The sequence below is a fragment of the Maniola jurtina genome, chromosome 25 (assembly GCF_905333055.1).
Source record: "Maniola jurtina chromosome 25, ilManJurt1.1, whole genome shotgun sequence".
NCBI classification, from domain to species: domain Eukaryota; kingdom Metazoa; phylum Arthropoda; class Insecta; order Lepidoptera; family Nymphalidae; genus Maniola; species Maniola jurtina.
The window spans coordinates 6,231,053-6,251,317 of NC_060053.1; the positions used below are offsets into that span (position 1 = coordinate 6,231,053).

Here is a 20,265-nt window from a genome sequence, read left to right on the forward strand (position 1 = left end):
TTAACGGATGTGTAGGTATGTCATAGCTATCTGTATGCCTTTAGCCCGATCCGTCCAGTAGCTTGAGCTGTGCGTTGATAGATCAGTCAGTCAGTCAGTCAGGAAGTTTGTAACGAGGTAGTATCTAAAGTTAATGTTGAAGTTAGTGTTAGTGGTGTCTCGAAGCGAGAATCGATTCAGTATCGCAGAGCAGTCATCTCGTTATCATGCTGGCGGCGCGTGCTGTCTTGTTGCCTACTCTTCATTTGGTATTCAGACGACACTTTGTATTGTTCGAGTTCATATTAATGTCATGTCTTATATTACCTATTTCATCCATATCCATACTTATATATACTTAATATTATAAATGCGAAAGTGTATCTGTATGTCTGTCTGTCTGTCTGCTACCTTTTCACGGCCCAACAGTTTAACCGATTCTGACGGGAACAGGGTAAGCTTATATCCCGGGGACGGACATAGGCTTTTTATCCAGGAAAATCAAAGAGTTCCCACGGGATCTTTAAAAACCTAAATCCACGCGGACGAAGTCGCGGGCATCCTCTAGTCCATACTTCCATACTAATATTATAAATGCGAAAGTGTGTCTGTCTGTCTGTCTGCTACGTTTTCACGGCCTAACCGCTGAACCGATTTTAATGAAATTTGGTACAGACTTGGGATACATCCCGGGGAAGGACATAGGATACTTTTTATCCTGGAAAATCAAAGAGTTCCTACGAGATTTTAAAAAACCGAAATCCACGCGGGTGAAGCCACGGGCATCCTCCAGTAATAAATGCGAAAATGTCTCTGCCTGTCTGTATGTGTGCTAGCTTTTCACGGCCCTAAAGTTTAACCGATTCTGATGAAATTTGGTTCGGAGTTAGCTTACATACTGGCTGGGAAGGTCATAGGCTACTTTTAAACCGAAAAGTCAAAGAGATCCCATGGGATTAGAAGGAATTCCCACGGAAAGAAAGGGTTTTTGAAATTTCAATCCAAGGGGTAAAACAGATTTGAAACTTGTGTAGTCCACGCGGACGAAGTCGCGAGCACAAGCTAGTTTTTATACATACAAAGATGTGATTTGCATTCGTAACTGAATTAATACTACAAACGCACGAATACCATAAAAGTCACCATAAACATCAGCCTTTCAACATCGAATCTCGAATATTTGGCCCTTTAAAGTAATACACACTCAATCTAATAGAATTGGCACTAGGGGTTGCAGTATACTCAATACTTTCGGGGAGTCAATTTCAACTGAAACTTATTTTAAGCATCCAAAGCAAGTTGTTATAAGTAAGAAAATATTTTAAACTTAGAGGGAAAAGTTTTGGTGATTGTGATTTCTGAGGGCTGATTTTTCAATCGTCAAATAACTTTTATCTGAGCTGAGGAATAAAGAGGTTTTGTATATGTCCGTCCCTAGGATGTACAAGAACCTACCTCGGTACCAAATTTCATACAAATCGGTTAAGCGGATGGGTCTTTAGGAATCCCGCGGGAACTGTTTGATTTTCCGGGATAAAAAATAACCTATATCCGTCTCCGGGATCTAAGCTAACCCTGTACCAAATTTCGTCAGAATCGGTTGAACTGTTGGGCCGTGAAAAGGTAGCAGACAGACAGACAGACACACTCTCGCATTTATAATATTAGTATGGATTTGATACAGAGGTAGCTTACGTCCCGGAAAAGCAGAGTTTTCATACGATTTTTATGAATCTAAATCCACGCGGACAAAGTCGCGGGCATCATTTAGTATGTCATTTGTCCATTTCAGTGATTAGCATTCATTTAACTACTAAATGGATGCTGGATAGGGATGAAAATAGGATCATGTATAGCTACATTTGCGATTTCATTCGTAATTTAGCTGTCTAGGCACGCGACTAAAGCAAAAAGCGAGTTCAGAAAACGCGTCAGAATTGAAACCTAGCGCTCCTTTTGTCTTGTCGTGTGTCTATGTCGCCTTTTACGAGTTCTAACTTCAAACTAGGGATGGGAATGACTGCTACTTTTAAATCATTTTCATTTGATTAAATATTTTTAATTAACCCGCCTGCTCGTTTGCTCGCTAATTTTATTTAAAAGAAAACAATATAACATGAAAACGTGACTGACTGACTGGTCTTTCAACGCACAGCCCAAACCACTGGACGCCTCGGGCTGAAATTTGGGATGCAGATAGCTATTATTACGTAGACATAAACTAAGACAGGATATTTGTAAATTCAGCTCTTAATGATGTACAACAGGGGTTTGAAATTTGTGTAGTCCACGCGGACGAAGTTGCGGGAATGAGCTAGTAAATATTCATAATATGAAAAGATCTGTCAACGCACTGCCCACACCATTGGACGCCACTGGATGAACTTTGGCTTGCAGATAGCTATTTTTGCGTAGACATCCGCTAAGAAAAGATTTTTGAAAATTCAACCCTTACGAGTTGATGATGATGATGTCATGCACACTTGACGGTGCATGGTTGTCAGTTGACTGGACTCCGCTGCAAACTTACGGTAAACTTGATCGTGTATGGCAAGCGCTATAAAAACACTTTTCATATGATTTGTCACATGGTACTTGTGAAATGTTCCATCCCTAGTTCAAACTGAGTTCAAAACTAAATTCGCTAGGGGCGCGCGTCATAAAATTTTACGACCGGTCGCCATGGCAACGACGCCATTACGACTTAGTTCGTCGATACGCCGCAAGGGGCGCTGCCCGTTTTATTTTGATTTGGTTTTGTTATTTTTTAACTGTAAATTATTACATATTGTTTTGTTAGGGGTGGCGATGTGAAGAAAGTTGTTCGTTTTAATGTTTACAAATCCCTTTTTTTGACCACAATTAAGTTTGCTTGTAAAGAATTATTGCTTATTTGTAATAAACTATATATTAGTTAAGTTAGAGACTTCGTTTTATTCTTCATGTAAAGTTTGCTCTATCAAATCTAATTTATTTCAGACTTTTCGCTTTGCAAATTTCGGAGATAAGGGGGGAACAGTATATTTTAAATTTAATATAGTTGATGAACCCAACGGTATTGGTAATATGGCATGGCAATAATTAGTTTCTCCTGCTATTATATCTATCTACAATCTAGATTGTACTCTATTATAATAACTCTATACTTAATTAATTATTGTCTGAAATATTTTTTTTAAATTAATTTATTTATTTATACCTAGTCTCCTAATGAGTACCTAAAAGTATTCTTCTACGTATCCTATTTGAGTCAACAAAGCAAATATTTTTTGTAAGTAGACGAACTTCATAAAATTATTGAGCGAAACAGTGCCTTTTTGCCTAAATGAAGTGCATTGACTACCGAGTTGTATAAACGGTCGTTACTTTATGGTCCTAATGATAATGCGAGATTGATAAGTGACCTGAACAAATATAATAAAATGTTATCAGTCAGTCAGTACAAATATTGGGCTCTGGAGATATGAAGCACACTTTTTAATTTATTTATGTACAAGATTGAGTGCTCGTGGATTTAGGCTTTTAAAAATCCCGTGGGGAATCTTTGATTTTCTGAGATGAAAAGTAGCAATGGCGCCGATTCTGCTGTCTTTCTCTAAACTAAAAGAGTAACTGCATCCTCCTCCTCTTAATATTGCTAAAAAAGGACGGAACATGAATTTTATATTTAAATACCCTTAATTTTAGTGCACGCTACAAAACAATAGGCTCGTGGCTGGCAGCTAAAGTCACGAGGTTTGAAAGCTCTAAATTAAATTTAGAACTATCAAACCGTGTTTGTCCTTCTCATATTACATTCGTAAGAAGAGGATGCGAATACTCTAAAATTTAGTTGCCAACAGAATCAGTACCAATGACTACAGGATGTATGCTATCTCCGTGCCTTTCGTCAACATCGGCTGAACGGACTGGCCCTTTGACGTAGAAAAGCGTAGAAACATGAAATTTGGCACGTAGCAATATCTTATGTGCTATAAGTAAAAGGAAAAATGCGAAAAACGCGAATTTGTAATTACATCACAAATTATAAAATTAATTTATTTCATACTAGCTGATGCCCGCGACTTCGTCCGCGTTGATATAGGTTTTTAAAAAAGTAGGTAACCTAGTGTCACTCTCCGTCCTTTCAACTATCTGATATCTCTATGCCAAAAATCAAATCGATTGGTGGCTTAGGTCGTGAAGAAATGACAAACAAACATTCGCATTTATAATATTAGTATGTATTACTATAGGACTAAAAAATCGAAAAGCGTTTTCTTGTACCTACTTACTATGGTACGGAACCCTTCGTTTACGAGTCCGAATCTCACTTGACCGGTTTTCATATGTAAAAGGAGAAAACAAAGAATCATTTTCATTGAAGTCGGTAAAAAATGTAGGTCAAACAGCTTTAGTTTCACTCCAGTCTCCCTGCGAGCTAAATGGTGTAAATGCATAAACCTACAAAATGCCTCGTTACCTTTATACCGTACTAACCTGAAAGCTGGCAGCGTAATGGTTTTATTTCATAACTCCTGTAAAGGAGGGAAAAAAGGCTTTTTGCGTTGCAAATGGCGTAGCCTGAACTAGCGATGTGGTTTATTATTTTGCAACTTAAAGCTAATGGTCAGTTCAGGACAGTTAGGGAACTTTGATAACAAAATCTCGAGGTTTCGACGTCACTGGCAGGCGTCAAATGTTACCTACATTTGACGCTAGGGAGACTATGAAACGTCTATTTTGTTTTGATTTCACGTCACCGTAGCAGAGTGAACTAGAGTGAGGGAACTCTCGGTTTGATTTTGATCGATATGTCAAATATTAGCCTATGGGTGACGTGTAATCGAAGAAAAATAGACGATTTATAGGCTCTATAGCGTTAAACGTAAGGAACGTTTGACGCCTGCCAGTGATATCGTGCTCCGACGTTTAGTTACAAGTTCCCTAATTGTCGTGAAATGTGACGATAGCCTAATTTTTGAAAGATTGTCGATTCAGGATCAATACATACAGGTTACCTCGTGTGGAGACCACAAGCAATCAACATAGTTATAATTTTTTGAAAGTAAAGTTTTTTTTTTACCGAGAGTTCTCTCACCCTAGTTCACGATACCTGTGGTCAGTAGTGTGGCTTGTCTGTACTATATAGTACACTAGCTGACGCCCGCGAATTCGTCCGCGTGGATGTAGGTTTTTCGGAATCCCGTGGGAACTCTTTGGTTTTCCGGGATAAAAAGTAGCCTATGTGCTAATCCAAGATATTATCTATCTCCATTCCGAATTTCAGCCAAATCCGTCCAGTGGTTTTTGCGTGAAGGAGTAACAAATATACACACACACACACACACATACAAACTTTCTCCTTTATAATATTAGTGTGATAATGAATAATGATGTATGATGATGTCAAAAAAATCGAGGGTTTTTACCCTATTTAACTTTTATTGGTGTATATTCGAGCAGGGTATCGATCTCAAACAAAAGCATCCGAGACCATCAAAGCACTTTCGTCGGCTGAGCTAAGTGTTTTACCGGCGGTCTCTCCGTCACTCGCTCCTTACAAACGTGGCTTGGTTCTCATTTGAATACTGTATGTAATTTACGTTTTAGAAACTAATAAGTATGTGCCTCTAAGAGCACGTAAAACCGTCGATCCTGCGCCTGATCTCCGGTCGTGTCGGATTTCTGCCCCATCGGGCTACGTGAGTGAGGGAATAGAGAGTACACTTATGTTTATGCACTACCTATTTTATCTCCCACGCAGTTGGTCAAACTCTATGGTGATTGGCCGTCGTGGCCGAAATTCGGTCGGGAGGAGATTACTATTATTGAACTAGCGAAGCTAGGCTTCTGAGTCTACTTGAGTGAAAACGAAAGAAACGAAATTATTTCATTTTTAATGGGCGTCAGTATTATTAACACAACTTCATAATAAATAATAGTGAAGCGAATTATTGCATTATTGATCTCAGCATTTTAACAGGCGAACGTCCGCGAGGTATCAGTTCAGAGCGAAGCACTAGTTATTATTATTCAAATGAGAGCCAAACTACGTTTGTTTGGAGCGCACTACGAATAAACTACTCTTAACAGGTTCGAATCAGTCAAACGCTCTGTACAAATGGTGGAGTAATATGGTGTTAATTGACAGGCCGAACGGACGGCGCGCAGCGAGCGCCGAAAGGCATCTGTGGGGTGGACATGTTTGTTTATTCCCCTTTTAGTCCGAACTCCGAACGCTCTTCTAAAATTAGCTTCCTAAAGTGGCAGAATACTATTAATTAATTAATTAGTGGTATTAATTTTGTATTTTTTTTTTTGAGTTATGTTTTATGTATGCATTATAATTGTTAATTGTAGAACCTACGGGGGTGACATAGTCTTCTTAGACTAAACCCCCACCAAAAAATAAAGAGGGAAAAAAAAAGTGGCAGAATACTGGATTTAAAAAATAGACTAGCGCTTGGCTGCCATTAGACCAGCTGGCAAGTGATTATGCAGACTTAGGCTGCTTTTCCACCAGAGATGGTGGAAAATCGATGCGTTTGATATCCACCAATCATATTCATTGGTGCACATAGCTTAGCACTGGTGGAAACGGATTCAACTAAGATATGTTTTTTATATGGAAGGATATGTGCTATGGATGCCTGCTATGGGCCGTCGCGAGTGGTGTAGCTATGTGCAGAGCAGAGTACCTACATAGCTTAGTATTGGTGGAAACGGTCACATATTTTCGTAGCGTAGATTTCACATCTTCGCAGCATAGCTGCATAGCACATCTCTGGTGAGAAGGCACCCTAATGCTGAGACCTACAGAGCTTGACTTTGCTCAGACTTAAGATTGAGTTAAAACGAGACAGATTTATGTGAGAGATATACCTCTGTCTCGTTTTAACTCAGTCTTAATTCTAAGCAAAGTCAGAGTGTGCTCTATAGATCTCACCCTAAGATGGAGCGCGCTTACCTAGAAGATGCCTATTCAATCTAGTCTTGAAGATACCCATATTAAAATTGGAGTGGAAAATAGATTCCTGAAGGGCGTTCCATATCCTAGCGGTTCGAATTAAAATCGTTTCTAAACAAGATGCTTTATACATCAGCCTGTATTGAACTGCATTTCGCTTCGCGTTAGGAAATAAAACGCCCTGCCGTCATCAAAAGTAGTAGATGATAGTAGTTTTCAAGTCAAAAGTAAATACCTAGGTATCTGCTAAAAAAAAAACTCTGTTTTTGCAGCTAAAAGTAGTTTTGACCGGATATAAGTTTAGACTGTCACATACGCACAGTTCTAAATCATAACCCTTCTTTGGTTTCGCCGTAGTCGCATAAAAATAAACAACACTGTTCCTGGGAACGGCTACCAAAATGGTCACCACATCGTAAGTCAAGAAACACGCCCCCGTTTGATGTGGCCGGCCGTAAACGCGCATCTGTTTGTGTTTACCCACTGTTTATATACGTTTTGTTACCAGTAACCCAAAAACTACCCCACCGTTCATGGGGAGGTGCTATACGAAATATTTCCCTCAGCCAAAGTACATATAATAGACCAAAGGGTAAAACCTAGATAAAATATATGAAGGGACTGACACCGTAAACGCGCGTCTGTTTGTGTTTTGTTACCCATCCACCTTTCATGGGGTGGTGGACCTATCACACTACACACTATCATGACACTATCACACTAATCATACTTCACACTAATATTATAAAGGCGAAAGTTTGTATGTGTGTGTGTGTATGTTTGTTACTCCTTCACGCAAAAACTTCTGGACGGATTGGGCTGAAATTTAGAATGGAGATAGATTATACCCTGGATTAGCATATCGGCTACTTTTTATCCCGGAAAATCAAAGAGTTCCCACGGGATTTTTAAAAAAACCTACATCCACGCGAACGAAGTCGCGGGCATCTGCTAATACGTAATATATCCGTAAGCTATATTTCATCTAGGTTTTTGATCCGGTACTTTAGCTGAGGGAGAAATTGTGTAGCTATAGTACCTCCGGTTTCGTTTAAACTCGGACCATAATGGCGTATCAGTGGGACACCAAAATTGGCTCAGTAGTTGAGGCGCACGTTGGAACGTAAATAGAAAAAATACATACATAGACAGTTACAATAATAACTAGTCAGGTAAAAGTTAAAACATGACGATGTCTGCTCTTAATTAACCTGGCGAGTTACTTGACGTACCTACCGTACGCTAGGGTCGGTTTGTTTGATTAAAATTTGACCAACAGACCTTTTAACTCCAATATCGAATATTTTGTTTGAGATCAATATTGTAGTTCTGTTCGGTTATGAACTTAGGTAGATCCTATTACTTTCTTGCTGGTTCTCCATGGCAGTACCACTTCCACCACCTAGGTGTTTGGTTTTTTTTAAAGCAGCCTAATAAGGTGAAGCGCGCCTGCCCAGAAGGTGCCTATTTTGGTGCACTTCGACCGCCCGTTGTGCCAGATCTTTTTTTTTTCACGCACATGCAAACTGTGGAATCAACTTAATTCGGCGGTGTTCCCACTAGATTTTAATATGGAGTTATTCAAAAGGCGGATCAACAAATTTCTAAAGGCTGGCAAAGCATTGGTGTTCTTCTGGTGCTGCAAATGTTCATGGGCGGTTGTAATCACGTAACATCAGATGAACCGCTTGCTCGTTTGCTCGCTATTTTGACTCAAAAAAGTACAGTTATTTATAAATAACTAGAGGATGCCCGCGACTTCGTCCGCGTGGATTTAGGTTTTTACAAAGCCCGTGATGAGAACTGTTTGATTTTCCGGGATAAAAAGTTGCCTATGTCCGTCCCCGGGATATAAGCTAACTCTCATATTTCGTCAAAATCGGTTAAACTGTTGGCACATGAGTAGATATCCATACTGTTGGGCCGTGAAAAGCTAGCAAACAGACAGACAGACAGACACTTTCGCATTTATAGTACTAAGTATTATTATAGTATATGGATGTTTATTATTTTCAGAAGCCGTTCATCATAATGCAGGACACAGACTTCGGTCCCACAGACCAAGTAGACGACATCGAGCTACCAATGGTAATTTTTTTTTTTCAAAATATAATATTGGTCATATCATATCATCAATGCAACCAACTCGTAAGTCGTATATAGAAAATGATCGTAATTTCTTCTGGTTCTGCTAGTTGGATTTTTTGAAACCAAAAATATTATCCATACTAATATTATAAATGCGAAAGTCTGTCTGTCTGTCTGTCTGCTACGCTTTCTTTTCAAAATCACAAGGCGAAAGTTTGTGTGTATGTGTGTGTGTAGCATTATTCCTTCACACAAAAACCTCTAGACGGATTTGGCTGAAATTTATTATGCAGATAGATTCAGAGAGTTCCCACGGGATAGCGAAAGACCTAAATCCAAGCGGATGAGGTCGCGGGCATCAGCTAGTATATAATAAAATTCTATTTAATTCAAATTCAAAATATTTTTATTCAACTAGACTTTCACAAGTACTTTTGAATCGTCAAAAACCTACCAGTTACCACTGGTTCGAAATGCCTTTCCTAGCTTTCTTTTCAATTACTAGTAGCGCCATCTACATGAATTAATAAAGTTCCTCTACTCGTCCACAGATGGCGGGCTGCGCTTCGAGCCGGAACCTTACAGCAAGAAGCTGGAGCTGAATAGTTCAGGCAAGATCCATTGCAAGGTCGCCGGTGGGACTGCCCCGACTGTGCAGTGGTTTTTGGTAATTTCTTTCATATCAACTAAGAAATGTAGAGGTAAGGAGCACGATGTCCGTGTATAATAAAATGTGCTAAATAAGGGTGGCGCTAAAAGCCTTACATTAGCCGCCGGGTACATTATTTCTTGTTTTAATTTCATGTACTTAGATTATAATGGGACTGACATTTACTTTTATATAAAAGTCCATAATATAAGCGAGATAGAGTTTCCCTTCTGTCTCACAACACCTTAGACCTTACGATTTTTTTTACAGAACAATGCAGACCCCCTCCCGGAAGGTGTGACGTCGGCAAATGGCACTCTCATGGTGACAGAGGCTAAAAAACATCATGCCGGCAACTACACTTGCCGGGCTATTGATGGAGACCATGTCATCCATGCGAACATTACTTTGGATGTTGTTGGTAAGAATACAACGCTCTTACGCGTCTCTATCCATTATACCTGTAGTTAGTTAAAGCCATTTTTAAAATATTGCCTAGAATGGCGACTTTGCACCGAAAAGCCGTAAGGACTCATAGGTTTGTTTGTGAATGGTTGGTCATACAAAATTGTTGACGCGTGTTGACTTTTTGTCTTTGTCATTTGTATGGGATATGGGATAACAGAGAGATATATGGATAGACTAGCTGATGCCCGCGACTTCGTTCACGTGGATGTAGGTTTATTAAAATTCCCGTGGGAACCCGGGATAAAAAGTAGCCTATGTGCTAATCCAGGGTATAATCTATCTCCATTCTAAATTTCAGCCCAATCCGTCCAGTAGTTTTTGCGTGAAGGAGTAACAAACATACACACACACATACAAACTTTCTCCTTTATAATATTAGTTTGATTTTTGATTTCAGTAAGGTTTTAAAAAAGCTGACTTTAATTTTTTTTATAATTGACGTATTTCCTTTTAAACAGTTGCGCCTCGCGTGGTGGAGCCTCTGTCAGAGCAACAGATGCACGTGACAGTTGGACAGAACGTGTCACTGAACTGCGTGGCCACCGGCGACCCGCCTCCGACCACTCATTGGGACAGAAACCTCACTATTTTGCACCAACAACGTAAGTAGTCTAGTCAGTCAGTCAGTCAGATCTACCTAATGTACTAGTCTATAGTCTATACCTTCGTCTTCTTCCTGACCTTATCCCACGCTACGTGGGGTCGGCACAACATGTCTTCTTCCCCTCCCTTCTGTCATCCATCAACTATTACCTTCTATCATCCACCCCTTTTATACGCATATCCTCTTTCACGCAATCCACCTTTTCTTTGGTCTTCCTCTCCTCTTTTTTCCTCTTGTTTCTTATGCGACAAAATAGTCCATAGCGAGTCGCTTTCTTGCCGGCAGTGGGACAACTGTCTACAATAATAAATTTACGATTGTTACAGAAGATGGTGTTGATATTGAGGGTGGTGTGAACGCTTCGATATCGAAGTATGTAAAAACAAAAATATTTTTATTATTATTCAAGTAAAGTTTTACAAGTGCTTTTGAATCTTCAAAATAATTACTATCCGTAAATTAATATAATTAATATACTATCAGTACAGCCTCCATACTAATGTTATAAATGCGAAAGTGTATCTGGCTGTCTGTTTGCTAGCTTTTCAAGGCCCCAAAGTTTAACCAATTCTAAAGAAAAGTACAGAGTTAGCTTACATCCCTGAGACGAATATAGGCTACTTTTTATCGCGGATAATCAAAGAGTTCCTACATGATTTTTAAAAACCTAAATCCACGCAGTTAACGAATGTTCCGTAAATAGGTTACACAAAGGCAATTCCGCATCGTAGGTGGGGCATTGACCCGAGTTTTGCACGTTATACAATGTGGGTTTGAAAAGAACTGAATCACTAAAACTTACAAGATGATGCAAATGGTTATTGGCATTGGATTGTGTTAAGGTAGTATAATAATAACGCTAGGTTATAGCTAGCTTTCTGCTTACACCCTGTATAATATTATGCAGGTATACAAGAGTTAGTGATTTACCTGTAATAAATTACTAGCTGACGCCCGCGACTTCGTCCGCGTGCATTTAGGTTTTTTGAAATCCCATGGGAACTTTTTGATTTTACCGGATAAAAAGTAGCCTATGTGCTAATTCAAGATATTATCTATCTCCATTCTGAATTTCAGCCAAATCCGTCCAGAGGTTTTTGCGTGAAGGAGTAACACATACACACAAACTTTCGCCTTTAGTGTGATGAACAATTGATTGAATTTATGAGCAAGATTTTGCATTCAGATTTTTTGAAATATTGTGTTATTTGTACAGATTAGTGCTTCTCAACAACGGCACGCTTCTGATCCGCAACGCTTCGAAGCAAGACTCCGATAGGTACGGCTGTACTGCGGGCAGTGCTGCTGGGCTGGCTAGAAATGAATTGCTACTTGTTGTACATCCCGGTAAGTTTTATATAGAACTAGAGGATGCCCGCGACTTCGTCCGCATGGAGGATCCCGTGGGAACTGTTTGATTTTCAGTGTTTGAGTGAACTAAGCGAATTGAACAATCTACTATCAAGTATTCTATGCTATTACAGAAGGAGAACTCCCACCGCCTGAATCAACTGGGGTGGCGGGCAAAGCGGTGCTAGTGTCGATATCTGTAGCAGGGGCTTACATGATACTGGTGCTGGCTCTCATGCTATACTGCAGGCGTCGCAGGCTGAAGAGACGGCAACGGGGTAATTTGAACCTTAAGTATATAGCCTTAGAGACCACTTATGGCAAACTAACAAGTACTTAAGACTAGTTGCAACGGAAGAGTCGATAGCGACGCTGTTCTCGATATCTGTAGCAGGGGCTTACATGATACTGGTGCTGGCTCTCATGCTATACTGCAGGCGTCGCAGGCTGAAGAGACGGCAACGGGGTAATTTGAACCTTAAGTATATAACCTTAGAGACCACTTATGGCAAACTAACAAGTACTTAAGACTAGTTGCAACGGAAGAGTCGATAGCGACGCTGTTCTCGATATCTGTAGCAGGGGCTTACATGATACTGGTGCTGGCTCTCATGCTATACTGCAGGCGTCGCAGGCTGAAGAGACGGCAACGAGGTAATTTGAGCCTTAAGTATATAGGTTTAGGAGCAATTATCATCATCATCGTCAACCGATAGACGGCCACTGCTGTATATAAGTCTCTTGTAGAGACTTCCACACGCCATGGTCTTGCGCCACCGAAATCCAGCGGTTGCCACAGACTCGTTGATGTTGTCTGTCAACTAACTCACTCACTCACTCTCTACTTACTCACTCTAACTCTTCTTATTCAATAATTATACCATCTTAAAATTAAAAAGTGCGAATCGGCCAAATTCGCACACGAAGAATTTCGTGCCATCGTATAAAAAATAACACTTTTTAACTTTTTTTTTGTATTCTTGGTGGCCATTTTGAAATTTTTATTATTTGTTGTTATAGCGGCAATAGAAATACACATTCTGTGAAAATTTCTACTCTCTAGCCCGCTAACGACAAACGGATGGACGAACAACGGAGGCTTAGTAATAGTGTCCCGTTGCCACCACGGCTACGGTACTCTAAAAATTAAATATTATTATAAAAAAATCTTTTTAGGTGAAAAAATGGAGTTGGAAATGGCAGAAGGAAGGGAGAAGTTGGTGGAAGAAGGGGAAGAAGAGAAGCAGAAGGTGACACTGAACGGTGTGCCCGCGCAGAACGGACGCCTGCTGCCGCACGACAGAGATAGTGGTATGTGTTGTCTCTTTTGACGAATTCAAATTCAAATTATTTTTATTCAATTAAACTTTTACAAGTGCTTTTGAATCGTCAAAATAATCTATCCACCACTGGTTCGGAATGCCGTTCCTACCGAAAATGAATGATATGCATTTCATATGAGAAGACCATTGAGAACGCACTTTATAACTCTTGTACCTATGCAATGAATGATAAAGGATGGTAATATTCCGTACGTTCTATAACGTATGACGTAAATCTCTATCGTGATGGGCGGTGCATACTTCCGTACGTGTCTTTAATTCCGTAACTCTCACTTTGAGTTTGCCAATCACGGCAGCGGCCAATGCCGGTATTTTTAATGTTATTACATTTAAAAGAAACCTATAAAAATATAAATTCATTGAAAACTAGGGGATGCCCGCGACTTCGTCCGCGTGGATGTAGCTTTTTAAAGATCCCGTAGGAACTGTTTAATTTTCCTGGATATAAAGTTACCTATGTCAATAACAGGAACTCAAGCTACCTCGGCACCAAATTTCATATAAATCGGATAAGCGGATGGATTTTTAGGAATCCCGTGGGAACTCTTTGATTTTTCGGGATAAAAAGTAGCCAATGTCCATCCCTGGGATATAAGCTACCTCTGTACCAAATTTCGTCAGAATCGGTTAAACCGTTGGGCCGTGAAAAGGTAGCAGACATACAGACAGACACACTTTGGCATTTATAATATTAGTATGGGTATGGATATTTGAATGTATTTTTCAGGCGCAGATAATTCGGAAGTATCGGGTGTTTCTCGCGCGTCGAAAAAGTCGGGACAGTATGACCAGTTGACTGTACCCAGAACTCTGCTCACAGAACAGATTACACTTGGTAAATAATATCATCCCATTGTTTATATTTATGGACAAGTTACGCTTGATAAAAATAACCGGCCAAGTGCGAATCAGACTCGCGCACTGAGGATTCCATACTCGGGTATTATTTTGCACGATAAATCAAAAACTATTATACATAAAAATAAATAAAAATCTGTTTTAGAATGTACAGGTAAAGCCCTTTCATATGATACCCCACTTGGTATAGTTATCTTATTTTGAAAATTGAAACACATTTAATATTTTTTCAATGAGGTAACCACAAACTCGCGGTTTTCCGATTTATTCCTGTACTTGTGCTATAAAACCTACCTATCTACCAAATTTCATGATTCTAGGTCAACGGGAAGTACCCTATAGGTTTCTTGACAGAGAGACAGACAATAAAGTGATCTTATAACTTTCCTTTTGAGGTACGGAACCCTAAAAACACACTGTACTGTAATGATCTATAGATCATTTTCGATTTTTCCCAGGTCGGGGCGAATTTGGAGACGTGATGCTGGCTAAGATAGACATGACGCAAGTAATGAAGCTACGGAATAAAGACGAAGATTTGGAGCCGCAACTCAAACCCGTGCTCGTAAAGGCGTTGACTACCAAGGACGAGGTGAAATTCTAATAAACTAGAACTCTGCAAGTTAACAACGGTCTGCGCCATCTATATGTGATTTAGTGAATTTTTTTGTGAATACATTTAAATATTTTTTTTTGTATGATATAACTACAAATTCACGGTTTTCGGATTTATTGCTTCACTTGCGCTATAAGACCTATCTACCTGCCTTTCATGATTTTAGGTCAACGAAAGTACCCTATAGGTTTGCTTGACAGACACGACAGACGTACAGACAGAGAGACACAACAAAGTGTTCCTATAAGGGTTCCGTTTTTCCTTTTGCGGTACGGAACCCTAATATTTACATATATCAGCTATCTTAAATTTGAAAATAGGCGTCTTTTTAGTTGTCAGAACCTCGAAAAACATGGGAAATGGCAGCCATATCCATTTAAGGTTTGATTACAGGTACAACTGGCAGAATTCCGTCGCCAACTAGACTTATTCAGTAGAGTACGTCATGAGCACATCGCAAGACTAATTGGACTGTGCAATGAAGCAGATCCGCATTATATGCTGCTAGAACATACCGACTGGGTAAGATGATACTAATGGGATATTGCGATATCTCAGAAATTAAGCTAGTTGCCTAGCAACTACCACCACTCAAGCAATAAGGCCGCCTTTGCACACAATTGTTTTTTCTGTTTTTTCTTTGTGTTTTTGTGTGCAATAAAGTATTATATCTATCTATCTATCTAGTTTAAGGAAGTTTTGGGAAACTAAGCCAAGTCTTTCCACCAATTGACACCTCATTCATCAAAATCGGCCCAGTAATTTAGGCGCTACGGTGTAACACACAGAATCTGGATACAAACATACATACATATTACATACATACGAGGTTGTTAATTGCTGTCGACCGAGACTTGTAAACCGTGCTGTTGAATTTAATAAAGAGTGTTGTCCAGTGTACAGTTACTATTTTGAGGTCTCTGCTTTGTCTTATTCTACCTGTATGAGTGTGAGTAAGTGTACACCAATGCCTGAATCCATCATTTCATTTCAGGGTGATCTCCGAAGCTTCCTCATAGCAACTCGAACGCCTGAGGAAAATGAAGAATACATAAACAGAGTGGGTCCTCTACACGGGTTGCCAGCAAGAGACAACACGATCCAACCTCTCGCTCCCCGTCACAGACTCGCCTTGGTCGCACATCTCGCTTCCGCCGCCGCGAGACTCGCGCACAAGAGACTCACCCACAGGTAAGTGTTCACACTCACACACACCTCCCCCTTCTGACTCGCCCATATTATATCCCTGTTTTGAGTCGCCCATATTATATCCCTGTTCTGAGTCGCCCATATATCCCTCTTCTGACTCGCCCACATAACTCTGTTCTGTCTCGCCCACATATCGCTGTTCTGACTCGTCCATTTTTTTTTTAAAAAGAATATTAGCCATGTTAAATTACTAATATTCCCCTTTCCTCTCCAACTAAGCGTCAGGCTTGTGCTAGGAGTAGGTACGACAATAGTGCAACGGGGTTTGAACCGTCGACCTTTCGGTTTTCAGTCCACTCCTTTACCGGTTGAGCTATTGAGGCTCTCATATTATATCCGTTCTGTATTGCCCACATATTCCTGTTCTGACTCACCCACATACCTCTGTCCCGTTTCACCCACATATCCCTGTTCTGACTAGCCCACATACCGCTGTTCTGACTCGTTTATATTATATCCATTCTGACTCGCCCACATGACTCTGCTCTATCTCGGTCACATAACTCTGTTCTGACTAGCCCACATATCCCTGTTCTGACTCGCCCACATATTCCTGTTCTGTCTCGCCAACATCTCCCTGTTCTGACTCGTCAACATCTCCCTGTTCTGACTCATCCACATGTCCGGGTTCGACGAAACAGCGATGCCATGTGGGTTTTCACCACATGGCATCCTTATGTGGTCGACATCCAATCTTGAATCTACTCGTACGAAACGTTTTTACTCAACGTTTCTGATACGACCGCTAAGGTGTTATAGGGGTGATAGGCGTGTGTGTATGTACGTCCCGGTAGGTATCTACCGGGACGTACATACGTAGAGTGTGGAACGCCCTTACTGCATCCGTGTTACCTGCCATAACCTAAATACCTTCAAAGCAAGAGTGAATACTAAATAGGCATCTTGTAGGCTTTTACCTAGGCCACATCATTGCTTTTTTTATTAAGAACTAGACGTTGCCCGCGACTTCGTCTTTGTGGATTTAGGTTTTTATAAAAATCCCGTGCTTTGCTTTTCTAGGATAAAAAGCTGCCTATGTTAATTTCCGGGACGCAAGCTAACTCTGTACCAAATTTCATCAAAATAGATTAAACAGTTGGGCTGGAAAAGCTAGCAGACAGACAGATAGACACACTTTCGAATTTATAATATTAGTATGGATGATTGCTATCAAGTTAAAGAGGTATCTTGCAATAGTAAAACGAAGATAATGTCAACAGAGACATAGCGGCGCGGAACTGCGTGATAACGTCGAAGCTGCAACTGAAGTTAACGTTCCCGGCGCTCACCCGCGGACCCAACTCGCACGAGTACTACAAACACCATGACCAGGTGAGTACAGTAGTCTTCATCGTCATTTTCATAGACGTCCACAGTCCGTCCTCCTGGACACAGGTAAGAGACCTGTGTCTTCCACACGCCACGGTCCTGAGCATCATATATTTCAAAATTTTTGGTCTGGTCTGGTAGGAGGCTTCAGCCGTGCCTCCCTGGCGCAGTGGTAAGGTCATAGTGGGAGGTCCCGGGTTCGATTCCCGGCAGGGTTTGGAAATATATATTGTAACTAGCTGATACCCGCGACTTCGTTCGCGTGGATGTAGGTTTTTAAAATTCCCGTGGCAACTCTTTGATTTTCCGGGATAAAAAGTAGCCTATGTGCTAATCCAGGATATTATCTATCTCCATTCCGAATTTCAGCCAAATCCGTCCAGTAGTTTTTGCGTGAAGGAGTAACAAACATACACACACACACACACACACACATACACACATACAAACTTTCGCCTTTATAATATTAGTGTGATTTCTAAATTTTTGGTCATGGTCTGGTGGGAGGCTTCGGCCGTGTCTAGATACCATCCTACAGACAAAGCCGTGCCGCCACGCGAATTAGCGTTCCGCTGTGATGCCGTTTAGAAACCAAAGGAGTAGGAGTTTAATAATAACTGCCATACCCCTTCCAGGTTAGCCCACTTCAAAATCAAAAATCAAATCAAAATATTTTTATTCAGTTAAATATTACAAGTACTTTTGAATCGTCAAATGCATCTACCACTGGTTCGGAATTCCTTTCCTACCGGGAAGAACCAGCAAGAAACTCGACGGTTGCTCTTCCATATTGAGACTGCATCATCACTTACCACCAGGTGAGATTGCAGTTAAGGACTAACTTGTATCTGAGTAATAATAACAAAAGACCTTTATCTAGCGGTATTTTGTTAGCTATATTTTCTGATTTTCTTCCCCTTTGCAGGTCATACCACTTCGCTGGCTGCCGTACGAAGCGGTGATGGAGGGAGAATACTCCACTAAGTCTGATGTCTACATGTTTGCGGCCACCGTATGGGAAGTAAGTAATACTTATACACAATGGTACCCGCTTCTGATTTTAAAATTTTAAAGTACTTGCATCTTTATCTTACCAATGTAATAAGAAAAGGACAGACAAACATAATTTAATTTAGAACTGTCAAACCTCGTGACATGTCTCGTTAGTGATTGGTTGGTCTTTCAAAATGGTTTAGCCGACTGAGTATTTGTCTTAGTCATTTATATGGGATTACTTAACAGAGAGAGAGAGAGAGAGCGCCCTATACTAACTTCTCTCAGTAGATAGTGTATATCTGGATTGTGTGTCCCAGTGTCAAACTCCGTTATAGGAAACATCTTTAGCTTACATGTTTAAACCTTTTGCAACGATTTCAACAGAATCACCAACCAATCACAAACGAAACTATGTTTTCGAATTGAATTGGTTCGATTGTGATTGATTGGTTGGCCACTCAATCCCTCCTTAATCCTTCTCCTTAAAGTTTTTATCCTGGTCATTTGTACGGGATTACTTACTTAACAGGGCACAGGGCTCTCGTACTAACTTCTCTCCGCCTATACGCTATGCATTGTCATATTCGGTAATAGAAAAACTCTTTAGAATTTAAACGTTTTGCAACGTTTCCAACAGATTTACACCAAAGCTGAGATGCCGTTCGCCAAATTGAATGACAACTCGGTGCTGGAAAGACTGAAGAGCGACACATTGGACTGGAACATCCCAAGTTCGATGCCCGAACGATTGGGCAACGTATTGGTGAGTACCCTATACCGGATGTAACCAGAACACTAGCAAAAACTTAGCGTATATACTACCTTAACACAATCCAATGCCAATAACCATTTGCCTTATCTCATAGTTTTAGTGATTTAGTATTTTCCAAACCCGCATTGTATAGCGTGCAAAACTCGGGTCGATGCCCCACCTACGACGCGGCATTGACTTCGAGTGACCTATTTACGGAACGTTCGTTGACCTCTACCGTCAGTCAGATGTTTTATTGTGAACTTTTAAAAATACAGGTTTTACAAAATCTTTTCGTAGTTTTTTTAATGGTATTTTTTCGTTTTTCACATTCAACACATTTCATTACTATAGTCCAAGACCCTATTAACACTTGCATTAATGGTGAAGGAAACATCCTGAGGAAACCTGCACGCCTGAGAGTTCTCCATAATATTATCAAAGGCGTGTTAAAAGTCTTCAGCACCATTGTACATTTTATATCTGGGTATTTATAAATCATATAACATTCATTTTTTTCTCACAGAAACGCTCTTGGAGCAAATCCCCTTCGGACCGGCCGCAGTTTACTGAAATCTACGAGGAAATGACGTCCATCATACAAGATATGTCTGCAGAAAGTGTCTCCCAACACTCACAGGACAAGATAGAACGAGACGAATAAATACCGATTTACCGGTACCGGAATATTTATCGGTACGGTACGGATTAGGTGTTAATGTAAATTGTATCAATAATTCAACGTCCATCATACAAGATATGTCTGCAGAAAGTGTCTCTCAACACTCAGGACAATACAGAACGAGATGAATAAATCGGTTCGGTACGGTATGGCTTAGTATGTGTCTATGTAAATTTTATCAAAAAATCAGAAAAGTAGCTCTTAACACTCACAGGACAAGATAAATTGAGAGAAATAAATCGGTTCAGTACAATACGGTTACGGATAGGTGTTAATGTAAAATATTTTTGTTAGTTAAAATCATCTCATGTCATCAGCTATGTAAAAAAAAAAAAACTATGGAATCGATATCACATTCATGAATACAGTCCGACAAGGCTCTTTTGGCACTTGA

The 20,265-nt window shown here is 40.2% G+C and overlaps 1 protein-coding gene across 1 annotated transcript in view; it reads left to right on the plus strand.

Annotated features, from left to right (window-relative positions):
• Window positions 1–20,265, plus strand: part of LOC123878238 (tyrosine-protein kinase-like otk) — a 56,741-nt gene extending 36,476 nt beyond the window's left edge. The window contains exons 3-18 of the mRNA XM_045925389.1: window positions 8,945–9,016; window positions 9,568–9,683; window positions 9,936–10,086; window positions 10,592–10,735; window positions 11,064–11,109; window positions 11,954–12,084; window positions 12,222–12,365; window positions 13,264–13,398; window positions 14,158–14,265; window positions 14,747–14,880; window positions 15,298–15,426; window positions 15,899–16,095; window positions 17,334–17,445; window positions 18,368–18,463; window positions 19,076–19,201; window positions 19,716–20,265. Coding sequence (XP_045781345.1) covers window positions 8,945–9,016; window positions 9,568–9,683; window positions 9,936–10,086; window positions 10,592–10,735; window positions 11,064–11,109; window positions 11,954–12,084; window positions 12,222–12,365; window positions 13,264–13,398; window positions 14,158–14,265; window positions 14,747–14,880; window positions 15,298–15,426; window positions 15,899–16,095; window positions 17,334–17,445; window positions 18,368–18,463; window positions 19,076–19,201; window positions 19,716–19,853 — 1,979 coding nt within the window. The 3' untranslated portion in view covers window positions 19,854–20,265. The remainder of the gene's footprint in view (window positions 1–8,944; window positions 9,017–9,567; window positions 9,684–9,935; window positions 10,087–10,591; window positions 10,736–11,063; window positions 11,110–11,953; window positions 12,085–12,221; window positions 12,366–13,263; window positions 13,399–14,157; window positions 14,266–14,746; window positions 14,881–15,297; window positions 15,427–15,898; window positions 16,096–17,333; window positions 17,446–18,367; window positions 18,464–19,075; window positions 19,202–19,715) is intronic.